The sequence below is a fragment of the Condylostylus longicornis genome, unplaced genomic scaffold (assembly GCF_029603195.1).
Source record: "Condylostylus longicornis isolate FDR11 unplaced genomic scaffold, ASM2960319v2 ptg000081l, whole genome shotgun sequence".
Lineage (NCBI taxonomy): Eukaryota > Metazoa > Arthropoda > Insecta > Diptera > Dolichopodidae > Condylostylus > Condylostylus longicornis.
The window spans coordinates 1,108,289-1,130,952 of NW_026578049.1; the positions used below are offsets into that span (position 1 = coordinate 1,108,289).

Below are 22,664 nucleotides of genomic sequence, written 5' to 3' on the forward strand. Positions count from 1 at the left end.
AAGTTTTCAATCACTTGCATTTATTTTAATATTTAACTAATTGAATTAAGTATGTATTTAAAATTTATAATCCCCAATATTTATGTAAGTAAGTAAGTAAATTGCTTTCTTCAGAACACAAGTATTTACAATGCATTTCAATTACAATTAAATTGAAGTTTTTTGGAAAATTAAAAACAATTCAAAAAATTTAAGGAATTCTCTTTGTTTCTATATAAAAATTTCTAATAAATATTTGGCACGCTTTTCATTTCAATAAAAATATTTTAATTTGTTTTAACAATTCCATTGTAAAATTAAAATTGCATCAATAAGTACTTTTACATCTTTTGATTTAATAATGAAAAATTTAAAAAATTTTTCAAAATACATATATGTATATACATATGTATATAATAATCATTTAATATTGAAAATGATAAATAAATAATGTTGGAAGATAAATAAAAATTAAAATTAAAGTTTCGTTCCAATTATTTGCGAACTCATTCAAAAATACGAAAAAAAAACTCTTGCTATTCTTACTTGTAGTATAGCAGTGCTGGTTTATTTAATACAAAAAGGGTTACCATATTACTATGATAATTTACAAAAAAAAAAAAAGTAGATTTAAGTCATGCATGTGGCAATTTGTTGTAGCTTGATGTTTAGAAAGTGCTATAAACATTAAATATTTTTCGATGGACTAATTCATCTGTCATAATTCTCAGTTCCGAAATTAAATTTACCGCCATACTTTGTCCAATTTTTGATAAATGTCATTTTCATTTTAGTATTATGGAAATTTAACTTTTGTTTTTCATAACATTGAGAAAATTTCTCATTATTTTACATTTAATTCTGTAAATTTAAAAAATACTTCAAATAAAGGAAAATCTTGTTTATGTAAGGACTGCAGTTAAATTTTAAACTGCCTTCTTAATTATATACCATAAGTTATACTTAAGGAAAAATTTTTTATTTAGTAGAAACAAATTTTATATAGAAAAAGTGACTTAATTAAATTAAAAATATACATTAGGGCGCTATGCCTTAATTACATTTAAAATAACTAGGGAACACGTCCCTTATAAAAAAAGAACGAGACTATTGGTAATCACATCTAAAGAATTAGCACAAAGAAAATATTATAGAAAAAATTAAGAACAGAACACTTGCAGTCGTCATCATAATTATCACAGCAGTGTTTTATCTGCAGTTTTTCTTTTTAAATACAAATACTATAGTAACATACGCTCATTTTGTATGTATAAATAAAAAGAAAGGATATAAGTATGTAACTACTTATGTGGAACTAATGTTCATATGAGATGAAAAGAAAAATGAAAAACAAAAAGAAATTGAAAATTCTTTTAAAAAGAATGAATTCTAAATTGAAATATGTAATTAATTTTTAATTTTCTTTACATTTTAAAATTAAATTGTTTTATGTAAGGAAAATAAACTTCTGATCCTTAAGAATATATTTTAGAATTTGACAAATTTTTCTTAAATATTTTCAATTTATCTTATTTTAAAATTTCATTTTTCAATATTTACGTTACTCAATTATTACTTTTATACATAAGTATGCAGTAATTTTATACACAAAGATGGAAGCTCAATATTCTTATGTGCAATAAAAATTTTCAGTCTCGCTTACATACGAGTATACACTTAGGCTCTAATTTTATAAGTACCCACATAAATGTCTTGTTTATGCAGTAGATAAGAAGAAGTAAGTGTGTAATGCAATTCAAACGAGAAGCATGTCTTTCGCTACTTTTACATCATACAGTTATTGACCAATCGAGTTGAAAAATATGAATATTACTTACTCGGAACTTAAATTAATATTAGGATCTAATTAAAAGATAAAAAGATTTTAATTTGAAAAGTGCCTAAGAAAAGAGGAATGAAAAACCACAAATTGTGGCACAAGCGTTGCTCGAATAAACGTTTAACAATGCTATTGTGCTGTACTTGCCTAATTGTTGAATTGTGTAAAAAATATAATATTGGGTTGGATTTCTTTCTTCGCAGATTTTAAGTGTCGGACGCTTCTAATTCAATACCAAATCACGATTCGCTTTGTCTTCGATTTAACAACAATAAATTATTTCAGTTTGTGTGTTTGTCTTTACGTTTTAAATAACGGTAGCTATGCATACACATAAATTTAACATGTGACATAAAGTAAGTGTAAATTAAAAATACTCAAAGTTAATTTAATTGAAGTTGATCTATACATACATACATATATATATTTTTATGAAAATTTTAACGTGTGCTTGACGATAATTTGGCGAGTGTAGAAATCGTATTCTGAAAACCACCACATACGGGAATAATCGAACGTTAAACGATGTCGCTGAACAAGGAATTCCATTCCGATGTTAAAATATAAAAACATCAAATATTTCAAGATAGTTTTTTAATAAGTAAGTAGGTTCTAACCTTATTTAATCAAAATACCTACTTAACCTTCATTTAAGATATATTCAAGTTTCAATGATAATTTGCATATTTTAATACACCCAAACCTTAATGAATCAATAAGTATAAATAATTATACAAACAAAGAAAAAGAAAGTAACTAGACATTTTTTTTATTTCCTTTCATAACAACTAATTTGCAACCTATCTACAAACAAACTTACCTATCCCAATTTTTTAATAAAACAACTTAGAGAATATTGAATACTTAAATGAAAAGCATAATATAAAAGAAAAAGGCAAAAATTGAAAGAAGACAAATAAGTAGGTAAGTATACTTTTATAGAAAAAGCAATGATAATTAATTTTTTATTATTTATTTATCCATTAGCATCACCTCTCTGTACATATATAAACAAACATACAAATGTACGTATATACATCTACCCGATTATCATTTCTTTCTTCATTAATAGATTTTATCTACTTAAATCCTTATGTTTGTTTGTGGATATTTTACATACACATCTATTTGTCTCAATTTTAATTTTCAATTCCATTATTAATTTTAATTAATAATTGAATACCAAATACATTTTGCAAACCACTGAATTGATGACGAGATCCACACAATATTACAAAGTTTTCAATGGCCTATTAGATTTGACTGAATACGTTACATGCATAAGTGTGCAGCTTCTAATTTTATTGAGTAATTTAAGTAAGTATGAAATTTCGGAAAGACGAATTATATTATACAAAGTAGATGAATGATGATAGTGTTATTACACTTGTAAAATATCTAATTTCGAAGAGAATAATAATAATAAGAAGCAATCATTCACTTAAATTTAAAAAAAATATATGAATAACAAAAAAAAATTATTGTTGAAATTTTTTAGAATTAATCTGACTGAAATATTTCAACAAAGAAGAATTGAGTGGGCATTAACCACCACAAACCAATACATACTTCTCAATAATTTCTCATAAATTGAGGTAAATAACATTTTTCTGATTGTCGACTTATAAAAAATTTTCACACTTTTGTTTTTTATCATTTATTTTACTTTTCTCTCGTTTTTCTGTTGTTTTTGTTTTTTAGTCAATTATATCAATGTCGATGAGCCGATATCGGACAAATTGCAATACACACCGCTAGGTGAGTTGAATACGCATACTTGAGCATGTATGTATGTACGCATTTAATGTACAAACATATTACATATAATTTCTTTCTTATTTCATACATATTATAATTTGATAGCTTCGCATTTTTTAATTTAAAAAGGATTGTTTAATAAAACAAATAAAATGTAATTGAACTAAGTACACACATACATACACAGTACAATATACTCAATTATATAATATTAATTATATAAATATATAATTAAAATGTAACTGAATAATTCAATTCTTACTAAATAAAATATAAAAACATAATAAAATTCAGTAAGTATGTATGTATGTATAATTGTTAAAATTTTTATTATTTTATATTCATGTTTACATGTAATCATTCTTAATATTTTTATTTCTCTTCAAGTATTGAATACTCGTAAACATATCCAAACATGTAGATGCCAACTAAGTAACTGTAATAAGTATGTACATTCATAAATACATATGTACATATATAGAAAAAAAATTAATTTTTAATAGGTAAGTCCCAATAAGAATTTTTATTTTTTTGTTTGCTCTCATTATCTTTTTTTTTTAGCTTATTTTTTTTATGAAATTCCAAAGTAAATCATAAAATATGTATGTATGTACGTTGATTTTTTAATATTAATTTTTCTTTTTATTTTTCTGAATTATGAAATATTTTATATAATAAGTAAGTATAGGTTTGAATTTATTAAATATATTAAAAAATGTGTGTATACATATATATTTTATTACTTACGGATAATAAAAGAAGAGAAATGTTGTCGATAAGAGAAGGGCCCAGGCGAATGTCGCGGGAATGTATCGTGTTTTGACATCGCATTTCGGCATTTCTCACTACAAAATTTATTATGGATTCAAAGTAATCCTGGCCCTCAATTGTGGCCACAATATTTTTTTTAATATTATCACTTTTTTTATATTTTTAATATATATATGTATATATATAATTATATATATAATACGGATATATAGAAATATATTTTTATTAATTTAAAAGCAATTTCTTTTTTTTTGCTCTTGCATATATTTTTCACTTTTTTTCCCCAAACTTTATTAAAAATTCACATTAAGGATTTTTAATTTTTTTTTTTTTTTGGAAAAAAAAACTTATTTTTTATTCTTATTATATTTTTTTTATTTAAATACAATTATATTATATTCCTTTTTAACTAAGGCTAATCATGGATTAGATTAGTATACTTATATTATACTTTTTTTATAATAAAAAAAATCCAAGTGGTTTGTCTCTTTTTTTGTTTTCTCCCTGCCCAAATCATGAAAAAAAAAATTCTTTCTTTTCTTTTCACAATCGTACTTGTATATTGGTGGTGCTGCACATTTTTATGGATTTTAACCTTGATTTTTTATGAAATTTACACATTTATTTTAAATTTTTTTATATAATTTTCATAAAATAAATGAATTTAATTAAATTTAAGAACTTTAAAACGCACAAATTTCACTTTAATTTTTCTACTTTTGAGCATTTCTTTTTTTTTTCTTCCTTTTTTTGAAATTCGATTAAATTTCAATACAATTTTAATCCACACGATCCGACTCTCCAAAAGTTACTGTCAGTTCTATAATGAAATTCTCCAATTCGAATAGGTTTTCTTTTTGCCGAATTGTACTAAAATATGACATATTTTTTTATAGGTGTCGCAATGATAGGTTTTTGGAAAGAAAATTTTGTAATAAAAAAATTAACCAAAATGTACATGTATTTGAGGACATGTAAAATAATAAAATTGTCTACGAGCCAAAAATATGTATTATTAAAACTTGAAAAATTTGCTAAAAAAAGGTCCAGAAAATTAAAGCTCTAAAAAAACTAGCAATTTTAAATGAATCCTAAACTTCTCCTATTTAGGTTTTTTATATTTATTTTATTCGATCGATCTCAATCGAATAATAGAATTTTAAATGTCAAAAATGCATATGTCACTTAAATTTTCTTTGTATAATATTGTCAATCCTTTCTAGTTAGGTGTATCTGCTCAAATTTGTCAATCAAACCATCGCCTATATTAGTTTTACAAACATGTTTTTTGTTTACAAATTTAATGTGAAACTATTACCAAAAACAACATTTCTGTATCTTCCACTTATATTTTTATGCTCTTAGTTTAAATTTTACTTCTAAAATGGTAAAAAACATATTATATATATGAAATTTTTGTAAATATGATTTCATGAAAAATATTTCCTGTACAAATTAATTTTGACAACTAAGATAATCGGCTCTAAATTGTAACTTTTCTTACCCTTTTTTCCTTAATTTCATCTTTTTATTTCAAATTTTTTGCAAAATGAAATAAACGGACAGCTTTATAGTAATCAAATTTCCGTAAGGAAGTCATAATCTTAGATTAAAGAACTGATATTTAAAACTTAGCGATTATATTAATTTTCGACATAGTCATAGGTTAGACAATCTATTACTTTTAGTTAAAACTGACATCTCATTTTAGAGGTCTTTATATTTCGTCATTAGATTATCAAAGCAATTTTATTCGTTAAAAATAAGTTGAAGAATATGAGTTACTTTCAATTTTGATAGATAGTGTATGAAATCAATTCCGTCTCAAAATTTTAAACTTTTATATTTGTGAAATCAACTGTAACTTAAATGTAATAGTATGTTTTACTATTTTTACTGTTACTACATTAATTTTATAAGTTTCGGAATAATTTGTCCTCGTTGCCAAAAATGTCATACTTTTTGCAAAAAATAATCACATCAAATTTGCATTACTTTTCCGAATTGCATTATGCGATAATTGTAATGTTACCTGGTGTTTAGTACACATACATGGTATAACATGTTGATCAACTTGGTTGAGTCGCATATAAAGCTGACTTGTTTATGTGTGAATAGGTTGTTCAATTAATGTACGGATTCCTCAATGCTCAATTCTTGTTTTCAGTTTTCCGGTAAAATATTTTGAATGAATTTAATAAAAAAAATAAATATTTAATAGATATTTTATTTATTTTTTTGAACTATTTAACCATAAACAAATCGCTAGCGATAAATCCTGTACGAAATACGTGTTATGACATTCTTCTTAATCCGCTATTGTTAATCAATTGACACTAGTTTTCATTTTAAAAATTTACAATGGCAGCTTTGAACTTAACCGAACTGAAAAAATCTCCAAAAAATGACCGAAGAGGAACGCCATATTTCTGTTTACAAGAAAAGTCATTTAAAACTAGCCAAAAAGGAAAATTGTGCATTTCGTTATATTTCATTTTTAAATTTTTAATAATTTTAAATTAAAATTTAGTGTTAAACAAGTAAATTATATAAAAATGTCAAGATCTCTAAGAGCTGAAACTAGATCAAGAAATTCTGATATTAAACGAGGAACAGTTCGATCTGATTTAAAAGTACGAAAATGGTAAGTTAAAAAAAAAAAAATTGTACACAAAAAAAAATGCCACAACTTTTAAATTTTTTTAAAATCATATGGTACCGACAGAATAATAAATGGCATGAGAAATAAACTAACAATATGTAGGAATTAATTTTTTTGAAATGTTTGTCTTCAATTTTCACAAAATCTAAAATAATTTTTTAATATTTTAGGGAAAAAAAATGGGTGACGATTGGTGATACAACTATGAAAATTTTTAAATGGGTTCCAATATCAAATAGTGAAAAAAAGAAAAATATTACAAGTAAAAGTGATAAAGAAAATGTGCAAAAAGAAACATCACAATTATCATCAAATTTCGGAACTGAAGATTCAAATACTTGTGAGTCGAAAAATACAGAGTGAAATGTTTGATCATTATGAAATAACTAAAAAAGAAAAAAAAAAGTATTTGGTCATATGTAGGTATAAAAAAATGCGTTAAATATGGCGAATCAAACTTTGAAAATTAAGTGAATGCAAGTTATTAATTAAAAATAATATTGAATATATTTTGATTTCAATAATGCATTTTAATTAGAAAATTTAATTCAATTTTTTGCTAAAATATATAAAAATTTTTGAGCCGGTAATAAAAAATTGCTACGTATATTCCCGGTGAAATCAAAACTTGTAGGTACATTACCTACCTACATACTTTCGAAAACTATTACATAACTTTTAAACCGAAATCTGATATATTTGCCAATAATATTCATTCTAAATTTTGTCATGTGATTATAAAATTATTACGGGTTATAATTCAAAATTTTTGTAAATTATATGATTTAGGACCAAAATTTTTTTAAATTATTACCTATTGCTATTCAATTCTTATTTAATAAATTTGAGCAGATACACCTAACTAGAAAGGTATGTACCAACAACAAAAAAAAACTCAGCACATCCATTATGGTCAGTGGTCAAGTCATTATGGTATCGAAGAAGTAAATTAATAATGGAATAAATAAAATCAATTGAATAATATAGATTTTTATCTGAATGTCTTAAAAATGATTGTTCATACATTTGTATATTTTATATGGCCAAATCCTTTTTTATATAACAAGGGAAAATACTTAAAAAAAAAACTAATTAATTATAAAATTCATATTTAATTTTAGGTTTTTCAATGGTTAGTGATTCTCAAGGTGCAACAGATTTTGTTTCGAGTATGCCATTTTCAGAAGATTCCAACTCTCAAGGTAGCGAAGGACCTAAAAATGTTTAAAAATAAATTTATAAATTAAAAACAATTTTTGCTTTCTTAACTTTACATTATATATACATTTATGTTGTATATTTTATTTAAATGAATTCATTTTTGTTTTTTTTTTTTAAATGTTTTTAATAATTTATAATTATACCAATAGGACCTCTTTAAGTAAATTTTATTTTACTATAATATAGTAGGTATAATGTTTTTTTTTTCAATAAAATTAAATATATTTTGAATAATTCATAATTTTATTGTAAATAAAATATTAAAACAAATAATAAAGCTCGAAACTTAAAAATTTAAATTAAGAATATTCAGAATGTTTGGAAAATTCGTCTGTGTATACCCAATTTTAAAGTCTTAAAGAGTCAAAATAATAGAAGAATAAAACAAAACATAATTTATATAAATTTTATAAATAAAATATTACTTCTATAAAATATAATTGTGTAAGATAAACTTTATATAAATAAATACAACTTTTATTTCTGTAAACTAGCGAAATAATGCTAAAAAAAAATTGAGCAAAACACTTAAATATAAATTATAAATAGAAAAGAAATTTGTTAACTGAAATAAATTGAAATATTACTATAAATTTATTAAAATAATCTAAAAATACAAAAAGAATAAATAAAAAAGTACATGAAAATATTTTCAATATTTAAATTTATTTATAATTTTCTTTTTTCATATTAAATGACAAATATGCAAACTCTTTTTATTTTCGATATCAGAAAACAACTATGCAAGAAAGATGAGGAATTTTGAAATTTTTGAAAAATTAATTTAAGCGGGACTGTAGAATATTATTTTAGGCTTTAAGATAAAAGTTTGTATAAAGCAATTATTTTTATTTAAGTTTTTTTTTTTTTTAATTTTATTTTTCTCGTTTTTAAGAAATTATTTTTATAAAAGAAAAGAATATTGTTCGAAAATAACAAAATAGATAACTACAAAATTATAAAAATATATTGATCACCAATTATTAGTGTATTACTTGATGAATTTAAAAAAAAACAAAATAAAATTAATTGTTTTTTTTTTAAATTCATCAAATAATTTATTAATTCTTGTACACAATCAATTTATGTATTTAAAAATAAAAAAGAAATATAAAATAGTTACATGTATTATGTAAATTTTTCGATCGTAATTATTATTATAAACAACTAAAAACAGAAATTTAAAATAAAACCAAAATAAAAATTCTTTAATTATATTTTCGAAATTAAAAATTTATTAATTATTTATTTCATAATTTAGTTTCTTCTTTAAATTTAATAAGATGTTCATTGAAACTATGACAAATTGAATTTGATTTATTTATATTATTCTTTGAAATACTGCTGGTTTGTATAAAATTTTCTACAGCTTTAAGGAAGAATTTTAGAAACCTAAAACATTATAAGAATATTATTATATAATTTATTAAGATGTTAAAATTAAAAAATCTGATTAAAATCTTACTTATTAATTGTATGAAAATAATTTTCAATCCATCCAAAATTTTCATCATTGTGTAATTTGAAAAATATCGCAGCAATTGATTCAATCATTGTGGATAGCGAAAATTGAATATTAGGATAAATTTCAATCATATTTTGTACAGTTTTCCTTTCTCTTGATCTTAATTGCTTATCATTTAAAAGTTTAAATTTAATTTCATATGATTCTAATAAATTTTTACAAACAATTTGAATACACTGAATTGTTCTATTTAAAAAACCAATTATAATTTTTTCATTTGAATGGCGTTTAAATATTTTCAAATTAAAATTTCCAATTAACTTATTAGTACATTGTGTAATTTCATTATTGCATGTAAAATACTTAGTTAAATAAGGATGATTTTGAAATTCTTTTAATTTTACAAAATAATCTACTGTATTTTTAAAATTATTTTTAAAAATTGCATTAATATGAAAACAAATTTCATAATTTTCAATAAAATTTTCAAAAATCTTATTATGATTACCAAGTAAAAGTAGACCGAATGTTAAAATTACTACAGATGAATTTTTATCTATATAATTAAGATCAATTTCTCCATGACTAATTTTATCGCGTATTCTAGGCCCATTTGGACTTATAAATAAATCATATGCTAATTTTAAAATATTTTCATTAAATTTTTCAGTGTATAATTTGTTTTCAATTGAAGTGTTCGGAACTTTATGCTCAAATATTGAATCCATTGTAATATAATATTCATTAATCTTTGCTGATACATCATAATCATTTAATTCGAAATAAATTAATCGAAATGTTAGCTCAATTTGTGGCAATAGCAAAATTATAAATTTTTTATAATTATTTTCTAAATAATATTTGTACAAAGTTTTCCAATAAATTTCATGAGGTTTCGGGCAATATTTAGAACTTTCTATACATTCAAAAAACGAATTTTTATCTTTTATTTCGTTGTCTAAATTTGAAATTTGGATATCGCTTATATAATTAAAATATTTTTCGATATTTTTGATTTTCGTTCTATGAATTATTTTAATTGGTTTTTCTTTATAAATTTCTGATAAGCTTATCATTGTTACTAATATTGTTTCAAAGAAATATTCGGGAATTTCTTTAGGGCCGGGAAAACCATGCCACAAAATATTTCGTAGGTTAATAGAATTTGGAGTACCCAGAATTAATTGCAAAAAATAAATCTAAAAATAAATAAAGTATGTAAGCACATTAGTAATATACATATGTATATAAATTCGTATTTAAGGCAGGAAGACATGAACCATTCTACTTTGACCTCATAAAATTGAAAAGTAGAAATTGTAAATTTTTTGAGGGTGAAGGTATATCTTACCGGGAAACTTCCAAAATATTCGTTAATCTCACTTGTTTTCAAAAGATCCTTAAGAAGATGCGGCGGAATTTTTTGGGTCAAAGTAAAGTACACATTTCCCATAGCGTTTTCTAAAATGGAAGTCAACAGTAACAATCCTTCAAAAACTCTTGTATCTGATTCCAAATCTATGATATCAAGTATATTACATCCATCAGATTTCCAAATTACGCATTCATTAAACCGTTGTAATAAACTGGTTCGATTATAATTTGTTTGGCATTGTTTCCAAATTGGATGTAGTAATTTACTGCATTGTAAACAGTAGTCATAACTAAAATTATCTACAAAATTCTAATATTTACTTACTCTTACAGATTATATTTACCTATATTTATGTTTATATGATTTGCTATCAAATATTTTTCAATATTTTTCCAATTAAATAAATTTTCTTTAAAAAATTCCTCCAAATGTAATGCTGATTCATTTTCTTTTAAACTTTTGTCTGATAAAAGTTCATGAACTTCTTGACTAATTAGAGAAAATTTATCTGATTTAACACGTAAGTCCATATATGCATATATTGTTCTTTATAAATTTTTAGGTATAAAATTATAAAGTTTTTAATATAAAAACTTGTAAAAGCAAGAGGTAAGGCAAAATTGATTGATTGAAGCTAGAACGAATGAATGAAAATATAAACAATGTGAATAACAAAAACAAAAGCATAACAAATTTCTCCATATTGTCATATGTATGTGTCAAAAATGTAAGCATGGGTTGCTGACAATAATAAAATGTAATAGATATTTGAACGTAAATTACAAACAAGTGGAATTTTGAGTAAAATTCTTAGTACTAAACACATCTCATAGATGGCTCTTAATGAAAATCAAAATTGATACAAATTTTATTTTATTAACACAACATAGGTTGTGAGATCAACTTAAATTGTTCTTTTTAGTTTTCACCACTGATGCATTTTTTTTTTCATTTCAAATTTGTCATTTCTATCCTATTTTCTACTTTTCCAGTTAATTATTAATTTTATTTAAATATTTTAATTTTTTATTTTTTTTTTTTATAGTATCTTTTTATAGCATGCAAATTCTGGTTCATGTGTTTAATCATTAGGATCTCTCTAGGTTCTCACATGGCTAATTATCAACTTCTGAAAACAACGAATAATTTAGAAGTATTCCCATGAGCAATAGCCTAAAATATCATATTGAGGGTTTTCAAAGTCTAGATAAAATTGGGAATGGAAATCTAGATAAAATGTGCCTACAATTGATAATGCAAAACTTTAAAAACCGCACGATTTAATCTTTACATGGAGTTCAAAGCCCTGCAATTCTAACATTAAGCCATTAAATTATTGATGAATTTTACTTTCAATTATGTGAATCAGTGTTTTGTAGAGTTTTGAATCTTAGCCATATTGCACCAACAACTTTTTACATTTTAAATCAGTTAATGAAATTTGCAAAATTCCTTAAGCAGTAATAATTAAAAGATTAATGAACTATACTAATAAAAAAAGTACTTTTCTTCTAAAGAGCTTAAAAGTAAAAGTGGTTTGTGCAATAGGACCCTTTTAATAGGGCAATAGGGTTTACATTTATTTATATTACATCACTTTAATATTAAGCCGATTTTATGGAATAGCCGAAAACAATCCAAATCTTTTCAAATTCTTTTCAGATCATAATTGATAATTTTATAATCATATTTGAAGCAAAGACATTTACATATAGAAACGAGGATGTAAACTCTCCTGCAAACAGTTTTACTAAGAAATAGAGGCTAAAAATTCTAATCGACTTTATTAAATAAAACTTTTCCGGCCAATGCTCAACAAAGTAAAACTAGACTCCAATAATTTGTATCCAGAAGTTTGCATGAGAGCTGACATTTATCAGCTTATGATGTAGTATATATTTTTTTTATTCGAGATTGTAATAACCTATTGGTCTAATTTTTAATATTACAGTAATTGGTTATTACAATTTTTGTAAAGTTAGATGGAATAAGAACTGATTCGAAATTCTCTTTTTTATTTAATATATATTTTTTTTTTTATTTAATTTTAACATATCAATATTTTTGTAATAATATTTATCCACAATAATATGTATATACTAAATGAATAATAATTTTATAATATTAATTTAAAAAAAAAAACGAAATCTATTTAATTGAATATCATTTCATTAATTATTCATTAAAGCTTAATTATTAACTATTATAATCGCCTTTTCATTTTGCAAAAAAAAAAAAATTAAAGAAATTTTAAATAAAAATTAATATTATTAGTGCGCGAATTTTTTTCTTTTTTTTTTTGTTAATTCAGCAGATTTTTATTTCAAATTTGTTTTCTTATTATTTCAATATAAAAATTTACATATTTTCATTTTTTAATTTCTTTATTTTATTAAAATTTAATTAAAAAATTATTGTCTTCATTTTACATAAAATAATCATTTTCGAACAAACAAATTTGATATTTTCTGTGGAGCAGGATGTAAAAACAGCTTGGTTTTGGAGGGAAAGGGGGCAATATTCAAATTGATAAGAGAAAACAAATTAATTTATTAAATGCTTAATTTATATAAAAAAGGCATTTTTATATAAAATGATGATATAAATTAATAATTTTCATGGGTACATCAATAATTTTAATAAGTTTTATAGTTTTATTTTGTGAAATTTTATTTTACAAAAATACAATTAAAATTTATTTATCAAAAATTTTTGTATTCAAAGATTTTACAATATTGAACATTTCTTTTTTGAACATTATTATTGGTCTGTATCAATAATATTACATTTATTATAATAATTGAATGATTTTTAAAATATTTAATTTATGAAAATGAATAGAAACTAATTCATATCATCATGTATGTTAAACCCTTTAAAAAATTATTAAATTTTGAATAAATCGCTTTAAAAATTAATCAATTTTTTTTTATTCATTAACAAAAAATCTAAATTTAAAATTAAAATATTTTATACACGTTCTTATATTTTTAAAAATTTTAACTAATGAATTTATTAATTTATATAATTATGAGAAATTCCATTTTCTCTTTTTTTTTTTTTTCAAATTCATTTAAAATTTAACGCGATAATTTTACATTTAGAATTCAATTAAATTTATTATTATGTACTAAATAGCCAATAGGATGTATGAAAATAATTAATAAGAAAAAAAAAAAACAATTTAAACAAGGGAACTATCAATTTATTTGTATTTATTCATAAATGCTACGTGGAATTCTCTGAATTTCTCCAACATTATTTTTAATTTGTCTGTTTGTGGAAGGATCGTTGTTCGAAAATGATATGTTCCGGGTTTTTGACCGAATCCACTACCAGGTACAATGCAAATACCTAAAAATAAAATTAAAATTTAATTTATTATTAAAATTAAATTGTCTATATATTTTACTTGGTATTTAGATTTTAAACTTACCGCTTGTTTCTAATAATTCAAAAGCATAAAATGTATCGGCTGGTTTACCAGCTTTTTTAGCTGCTTCAATAGCTTTTGGTGGTATTTTAATTTGTGGGAATGCATACATTGCACCTTGTACTGGATTACAACTGAAACCTTCAAAGGAATTAAAAGTCTTGTGTATTAATTCAGCACGTTCTTTTAATGAGCCTAAAACATGTGTCTTCTCTTTAATAAATTGTTCATAGGATGGTTCACCTTCTCTGGGTGGATTAACCTAAAAAAGTTTTTATTAAATTTAATATAATAAATATAAATTTCTTTAATAACTCACCAATACACTGCAAGCAACTTGACCAGCTGTTGTTGGACACAATGATGCTGAAATTGATTTTAATAACATTTTTTTAACTTCTGGGCAAACATTTAATATTTCCATATAACCGCCACGTATACCACATTCACCTAAATAACCTTTTGATGTTGACATAAAACTAGCTAATTCCATTTGATTATAAGGTGCACCCATTTCTGACATAACTTTTTTAAATGAAAAGAATTTTGAATCTTTATCATATATATTATCCTGATATACTTCATCAGCAAACAAAAATAATTTATGTTTATGAGCAAATTTAATAATTGATTCAATATTTTCACGTGTCAATACTTGACCAGTTGGATTTCCTGGATTAATAATACATAGAGCACGTACATTACTTGTTTTATTACCCTCTTTTAATGCACGTTCTAATTCATCAGTATTTAATGCCCAATTATTTGATTCATCTAACATATAATTAACTTGTGTCATGCCATATTCAGCTAATGTTGCCGAATATAATGGATATTGTGGTATAGGAATCATAACACCTGGTTTTTTACCATTCACTTCACAGCTAAAATATAGAATTATATGTAAATGGTTTAAGTAAATGGAAATTTTTTTTTTAATAAAATATTAATAAATATTTTTTACTTCAATAGGCAAAGTAATCCTTTAATGCCGGCAGTAGCTCCAGCAGTTAAAACAATATTATTCCAATCAGCTTTAATACCACCATCACGTCTTTCAATATAATCAGCAACTTGATGACGTATCAATTCAATACCGCATGAATCAGTATATGAACCAAATGAATTACCAGCACTAGCTGCTAATAAATCTCTGGCACGTTTTTTTGCATCCTCAGGGAAATCACCTGAATCTAATAAAGCTGGTTGTGTTACTAAAGCCAATACCTAAAAAAAAATATAAAATTATTGTAAGACTTAAAAAATAACAAATGGAAATTTCTGCATGTTTTTCAAAAATTTTAATTAAAGACGATTTTATTATACTTACTTGTCTTAAGAAAGTGATTGGCTTTTGACCCATAGCATGAGCATCACCGATATTTGCACGAATTACTTGATTGAAAGGCTTTTTCTTGCCCTATAAATAGAAAATTGTAAAAAAAAAAATTATTAATTTAAAATTTTTTAAATCTCATAAATTTTTATTAATTTTTTCAGTTGCTAATTATTTTCCGAAGGAAATTACAATAGAACAAATGAATTGAACACCTTAAGGTTATCGTTTCCATTATCCTTAATTATTCAAATTGAATTTAACAATTAAAATAGAAGAACAAAATCCTTGACAATTTTAAATTTGAACAAAAACTTAATTGAATAGAAAACAATTCTCCTTTCAATATGAAAAAAAATTTTATTCTAAAGTTCTAAATTACAAAATAACCCTTTATTTATATCAGTTATCAAAATTATCCTTGCATATATTTTTTGAAATGCATACATACATAACTCAATATTCATCTTATAGCCTTTCATATTCCTCCTACACATTAAAAATAACGAAGAAATACGTGTCAAAGGCTCTGGTTTTGTAAGATAAAATTCTTGAAGTCAAAAAACAGTTTTTCAAATTCTTAATGATACTTAGACTGTACTCAAATAATTCACCTGATAATTAAACAAAAAAAAATAGTAGGTTAATAAATCATGTCCCCGTTGATACAAAATCGCTGATTAATGATTTTATTAAGAGCTCATTTTTTAATAGTAAAATCAATATTATAAATACCATTATTTCAATATTTACTTAATACATCCAATAATTTACACTAAAATCTATAACATAATTATATATTTGTAAGTATATATATTTGTATGTGCACGTGTTATGTATACATCATTAAATACATACAAAGATGCAATTCAATTTAGTGTCTATAGAACACATTTTTTCATTGAATATTATTTTGATAATACAAACTTTCTCTTGGAAATATTCAAGGACAAACATACAAGTTGATTCATTTTAATATTTTCCATACATAAATATGTATATGTGTACATATGTGTTAATGGAGGAGCTTGTAAAATAACAAATAAAAAAAACTTGTAACAAGTTAAAGATCAATTTGAAATTGTTGTTCGACTGATTTTGTTACGATTGTTTATGCTTCATTTCACTACAAATGTATAACACTTTATAATATACCTGTATAACACTGCCAACGGCATGTCTGCATAATGCATCCCATCATATTCAAAGAGAAAAAGAACATAGTTACGTAGAATTATTCCGGTAGATGGCTTTATATATTTTTTTTTTTTAAAGAAAATAAAGATCAATTCTTTGGCATTAAAATTTATAAGACAATTTTTATTGCTCCGTAATAAAATTTTCATAGAAAACAGCATTTCGTTTACAAACAACTCTCAATTCATAAGGAGTAGACTATTAATTAGGTCGCATGCGTTTAGTACCAAAGCATTATTTTAATTTTTAAACTAGTATAACAATAACGTTAATGACAATTTGAACAAATGTAAAATATTGACAATTTAACATGTTAACACTGTTAATATAGATTGTAGTGTGGCACACTCTGTGCATATTTTTGAGTATAAGCAAGAGGGCATGTAAGACTAAAAAAAAATCTCTTTTAATAACTACAACTACTATTACAGTAAAAAATAAAATAAAAAAAAATATACGAAAAAAAAATTATTTTTAGTCAACAATGAGAAGAGAAGAGCTTTTACATAGAGAATATAGTAGGAAATTAAAGCCCTTAAGAGATGCTAAAAAAAGGAACGAATGATATAGAAATCGAGAAAATTTTCTTATTTATACGTAATATATAGAAATATATGTATGTATTTTTCTCCTTCCTTACTGAAATAATACTAAAAGGATATTATATAACATGCACTTGTTCCTTTCCAAGAATTGTGAATATTGTTAACATAAAAAACAGGATTATTGTAATTTCTTTTCGTTTCAGATTTTTCAGATTTTACAGATTTTTCAAGTATTAATTTTTTTTTACATTGAACATATAAAAATTATGATTTATATTAGGTGCACATACTGTTTGATAAAATGAAAAATATGAATTTGAGTACCAGAGTTCATATACCTTAAATATAGGATGGGATTTGTTGTCTTTATGATAAAACATTAAAATTATCATTATTTAAAGTAACATAATTTAAATATCAAGGATATTAAGATAGAATTAAGAACATAGAGTAGAATTATGATTAAAATAATTCGATATAACAGTAAGTACAATATATTGTTCAAAATCTAAACCTACCCATAATTATTTTTGAAAGAAAATTTTTAAATTTAAGTACAACAAATATTTATTAAGAGCCGCAATTAAACACAGTACATGTGGAACACATATTGTGGCATTCGAACGCAACATATATCCCCCGAAGCACAATATGAGGCACTCAATGTAATATTGGCCTATCCAACATTTTTGCAAAAATGAATTATTATGTTCAATAGAGCTGTAATGGTCTAAAGAATTAGTTTACTCCTATTTTTACTCTATTTCGACATAAGTTTGTTTTTACCTTTTAAAAATTTTCTTAAAAACTAAATATTTGAATATTTCAATCGCAAGTAGGCCACTAATGCACTGAACGCCTCATAATATCGTTGCACACTTTTGCCTTTACTTGTTGATGTATTGAAATTTTAGATTTTGTTATACAATAATTAATAATCTTGTGCCAATACATTCATAAATACATAAATAATAATAAAATCTCCAAAAAAAAATCATGTTTGTAAAAGTAACAGCAGTATCGAGTTCGTGTAGCAAATTTATTAGATTAATTTTCAATTTGACTTTAAGTTGACATTTATAATCATTAATAGTAACAGACTAATTAAAAATTTTTTTTAAATTTTTTAGAAAAAACTACTGGTATATTTAAAATTTTCGTATAAATTCCTCTTTTAAGACTATGACGAAAAACTGCCTTTGCTTTGAAATAAAGGCTATTCGCCAACTTATATGAATTATTTGACTGACTACAAAATTAGATTTTTTGTCGCTGATCTTTTGAAAGAAAATATTGGCAGTACTAAAGCAGTGTGTACATATGTATTACTGTTTATAATAAAAATAATGAAAAGCGCTGTATTGAATTTTATAAGGAGAACAAATTTTAATTAAGAAAAATACAATTATATGAAATGCAAATTGAAAAACGTGTTAAAAATGAAAACTATAGGGAAAAATTGAACTAAAGAAAATTTTGTACTGTTCCACCTCTGTGAAAAACTTTATTACATAACATGTAACATTGAATAGTTCAAGACGAATGTAGGCAAGTTTAACCCATTTTTGGTTTCAAAATGAGATTCTTCATCTTAACTTTAATGGAAATTTCTTCATACAACTGCAGAACAGATGGATGACGTAATCAAAGGAACGAGTTAAATGACAGAACCAGTGATCTACCGCTTTATAGACGGATGCTCTACCAACTGACTCTTCATATTTAAACCATCGCAAGGGTTATTTTTTTATACCCTGCACTTCGTGAAAGGTATATTAACTTTGGTATGGAGTTTGTAAGTACTTGAAGGAGTCATCCAGTATGGACATATATATATATTCTTGCTCAGCGTAAAATTCTGCGTCGATTTAGACATGTCCGTCTGTCCGTCCGTCCGTCCGTCCGTCCGATGGCACGATAACTCAAAAACGAATAATGCAATCGACACCAAACTTTCACTTTTTTCTTTTGTGCCAATTACGAGTCCTATTGTTATTGGACTAATTCGGACAACGGGTTCGGTTAGCTGCCGTACAACTCAAAGAGTTTATTTTAAATATTTTAAAAATTAATAAAGCTATAAATATGAAATTTGGTATACATGTGTCCAATTATATTCTACACATGCTCTAAAAATTATAATGGGATAGCTGCACCGGTTCGGGTGGCTGCCATACAACTCCAACAGCAAATTTTTTATATTCGGAAAAATAATAAAGTCAGATTCATGAAACTTGGCAGTCATGTGTCGAATTATAGGTCAAATATATTTCTGAAGTTTTAGAGGAATTGCTTGACAGATTCGGGTACCTGCCATACAACTCCAGAAGCTAATTTTAAATATTTGGAAAAATAATATAGTCAGATACATGAAACTTGACAGTTGTGTATCGAGTTATAGGCCTGATATATTTCTGAAGTTTTGGTGGAATTGCTTGACAGGTTCGAGTAGCTCCCCTACAACTCTAAAAGCTTATTTTAAATATTTGGAAAAATAATAAAGTCAGATTCATGAAACTTGGCAGCCATGTGTCCAATTATAGGTCAGATATATTTCTGCAGTTTTGATGGAATTACTTGACAGGTTCGGGTACTTGCCATACAACTCCAAAAGCTTATTTTAAATATTTGAAAAAATAATAAAGTCAGATTCATGAAACTTGGCAGTTGTGTGTCGAGTTATAAATCAGACATATCCGTGAAATCTCTATAAAATGGTTTCACAGGTTTGAGTAATTGCTATACAACAACGAAAGGTGCAGGGTATAATTCAATCGGTTTATACCGACTGAAACGTTTTTACTTGTTAATATTAATTTAAGTCATTCTCACATTGAAGTTTACTATTCTCATTTCTAAACTAAACTGGTATAGAACAGTAAGTAAATTGGTATATTGCCCAATAATTTTGTAATTTTATACTTTTAATATATTAAATTTCAAATAATGCAAATAATATTTTTGATAAAAATCAAAATTCATTTAAAAATTACTAAAAATAAATTCCAAAACCACAAATTATTTAATCATTTTGCATGTAAACACTAAATCAAGAACCTAATGTATAGATACTATTCAATTTCAAATAAGAATAATGTTATAAAATAAATATTATACTTTTAGTAAGAAAGTGAGATTTTTACATAATATGTATACGAGTATATGCCTATAAGTATATACAGTGCCAACTATACTTATACACACGATAATTATTGATCTAATTTTGTAAAAGAAAAATATGAAAAAATATTTTTTGAAAGTTACTTCAATGTCAATGATATTAAATTTTATTTAAGTTACGTTTGATTTATTATATACATATTTATGTATGTATGGAGACGTGAACTCGCATTATATACAAAAAAGAAATAATAATTTAATTACTCTTTATACATAAAAAGAATGAAACAGAATCCTGAGGCAAAACTTATTTTTACTTAATTGAAATTTAATAAATTTTATTTTGTTTCAATAAAAAAATTTGGCTTAAATTACTTTTACGATTTGTAAAATTGTGCACGTCATATACTCGTACATACATGACGTGCACGTCATATAATTGTAAACATTCCAGATTCTTATGTATTTGGATTCGATTGTAAATGAAATTTAATATGAGAATTAACAAGGTTATTATTAGAGCCAAGGAAGTTAGAAAATTGGTAAGGGAATGTGATTTTGTGGAAATATTAATAATAATTTTACTATTAATATTTCCCAAAATATGACTTAAGGACAAAAATCAAAAAGTGGGTTTAGCAAACAATTTAACAACCAACCCTCCATTGAATTCTAAGAACAAAATAAAGGTTTTAATTAGTACGATTATAATCTGGTGCTATTTTGCATTAAATCTAAATAAATTTTGTTGCTTAAAATTGCAAAAATATTTTAATTTTTGAAAAATTTTTGTAAATTTTCCCAAAAGGAAGTGTCTGCAAACGCGAAGATTATTAAAAAAAATTAATTTAAAACCAATTTAAAAGGAAAGAGAAATAGATAAATGTCACTGTCATTTTTCTGACTCTTAGGTACTTTTTTAGCACTTTTCCAAAAATTTTTTGAAAAAAAGTGCTTATTAGTTTCACTCTGTCCGTCCGTCCGTCCGTCTGTCCGTCTGTCCGTCCGTCCGTCCGTCCGTCCGTCCGTCTGTCCGTCCGTCCGTCCGTCCGTCCGTCCGTCCGTCTGTCCGTGTGTCTGTTTACAAAACTTCTACAGCTACACCCTTGAAGATAAAAAGCTGAAATTTTATATGTACATAGATCTTTACTAGAAACTTATTTCTGTAGAACAAAATTTTTACCTATCTCCTCCCCTCTAGAAGTTATACCCCCCCAAAACCCTAAAAATGGCCTTTTTTAACTATTTGTTGCAATGAAACCATAAGCATTTTTGAAATTTTGCAAACGCAGAAAAGCAGCGGCTTGCTTCCCCTAGCGCGGCATACTATATTTGAACTTTAGAAAAACAAAATGGCCGTTCAAATTTACCGTTATCTAAAGTCCTTTTTTTGAAAATTTTTGATGTCGTTTTTTTTCCAAACTACAGCCTGTAGAAGCTTGAAATTTTAGGAGCTTTTAGACATTATCAAATAGTTCATTTCGCTAGAAGAAAATTTTTTTCCATCTCCACCCCCTCTCAAGTTATCGCCTCTTGAAATTTGTAAAATTTGAATTTTTGACACCTTATATTTCCGAAACCGCAAGCTTTTTCAAATTTCTATTGACGCAAAAAGTTAACGGTAAATTCCATGAAATTAAAAAATATAATTATTTTTCTTAACTCACAAAATTAAACCTTAAAATCGAGCATTCTGTTAACCCCACTTTATATTAATTTTTGCTTTATTTCAAAGACTGCATAAATCATTCATCCTAAATATATGCAACCCTAGAAATAGTTTTGTATATGAATGAAAATAATTTTAATAGTGTGATAGGTACATAGACTACATAGACTGTATTTAAAAGCAAAATTTTCATTTGTTGAAGGGAAAAGTGCTACAATACAAACCATTGGTTTGACCCAACTTTATTATATACATATTCGACAAATTCTGCAATTTAATCTAAGTCTGCTGAA

The 22,664-nt window shown here is 24.5% G+C and overlaps 3 protein-coding genes across 3 annotated transcripts in view; 1 reads left to right on the forward strand and 2 right to left on the reverse strand.

The window, feature by feature from the left end:
- The first annotated feature begins 6,779 nt into the window (after positions 1–6,779).
- Positions 6,780–8,890, forward strand: LOC129613252 (B-cell CLL/lymphoma 7 protein family member A). The gene is made up of 3 exons (XM_055527237.1): positions 6,780–6,992; positions 7,181–7,350; positions 8,132–8,890. Exons 1-3 carry the CDS (start codon positions 6,904–6,906, stop codon positions 8,236–8,238), a joined length of 366 nt encoding a protein of 121 aa, XP_055383212.1. The 5' UTR covers positions 6,780–6,903; the 3' UTR covers positions 8,239–8,890.
- Positions 8,891–9,493: 603 nt separating this feature from the next.
- LOC129613285 (endoplasmic reticulum membrane-associated RNA degradation protein-like) lies at positions 9,494–11,601 on the reverse strand (the record flags this gene model as incomplete). Its single annotated transcript, XM_055527284.1, has 4 exons — positions 11,415–11,601; positions 11,048–11,370; positions 9,697–10,895; positions 9,494–9,623 (listed from the first exon to the last, which is right to left on the reverse strand). Coding segments are annotated over exons 1-4 (1,839 nt in total), but the record flags the coding sequence as incomplete, so codon positions are not given.
- A 1,493-nt stretch (positions 11,602–13,094) lies between these two features.
- The window catches only part of LOC129613146 (alanine aminotransferase 1), a 33,138-nt gene continuing 23,568 nt past the window's right edge, over positions 13,095–22,664 (reverse strand). The window contains exons 3-7 of the mRNA XM_055527099.1: positions 15,835–15,924; positions 15,469–15,731; positions 14,824–15,388; positions 14,508–14,766; positions 13,095–14,425 (exon numbers count right to left, since the gene is read on the reverse strand). Coding sequence (XP_055383074.1) covers positions 14,277–14,425; positions 14,508–14,766; positions 14,824–15,388; positions 15,469–15,731; positions 15,835–15,924 — 1,326 coding nt within the window. The 3' untranslated portion in view covers positions 13,095–14,276. The remainder of the gene's footprint in view (positions 14,426–14,507; positions 14,767–14,823; positions 15,389–15,468; positions 15,732–15,834; positions 15,925–22,664) is intronic.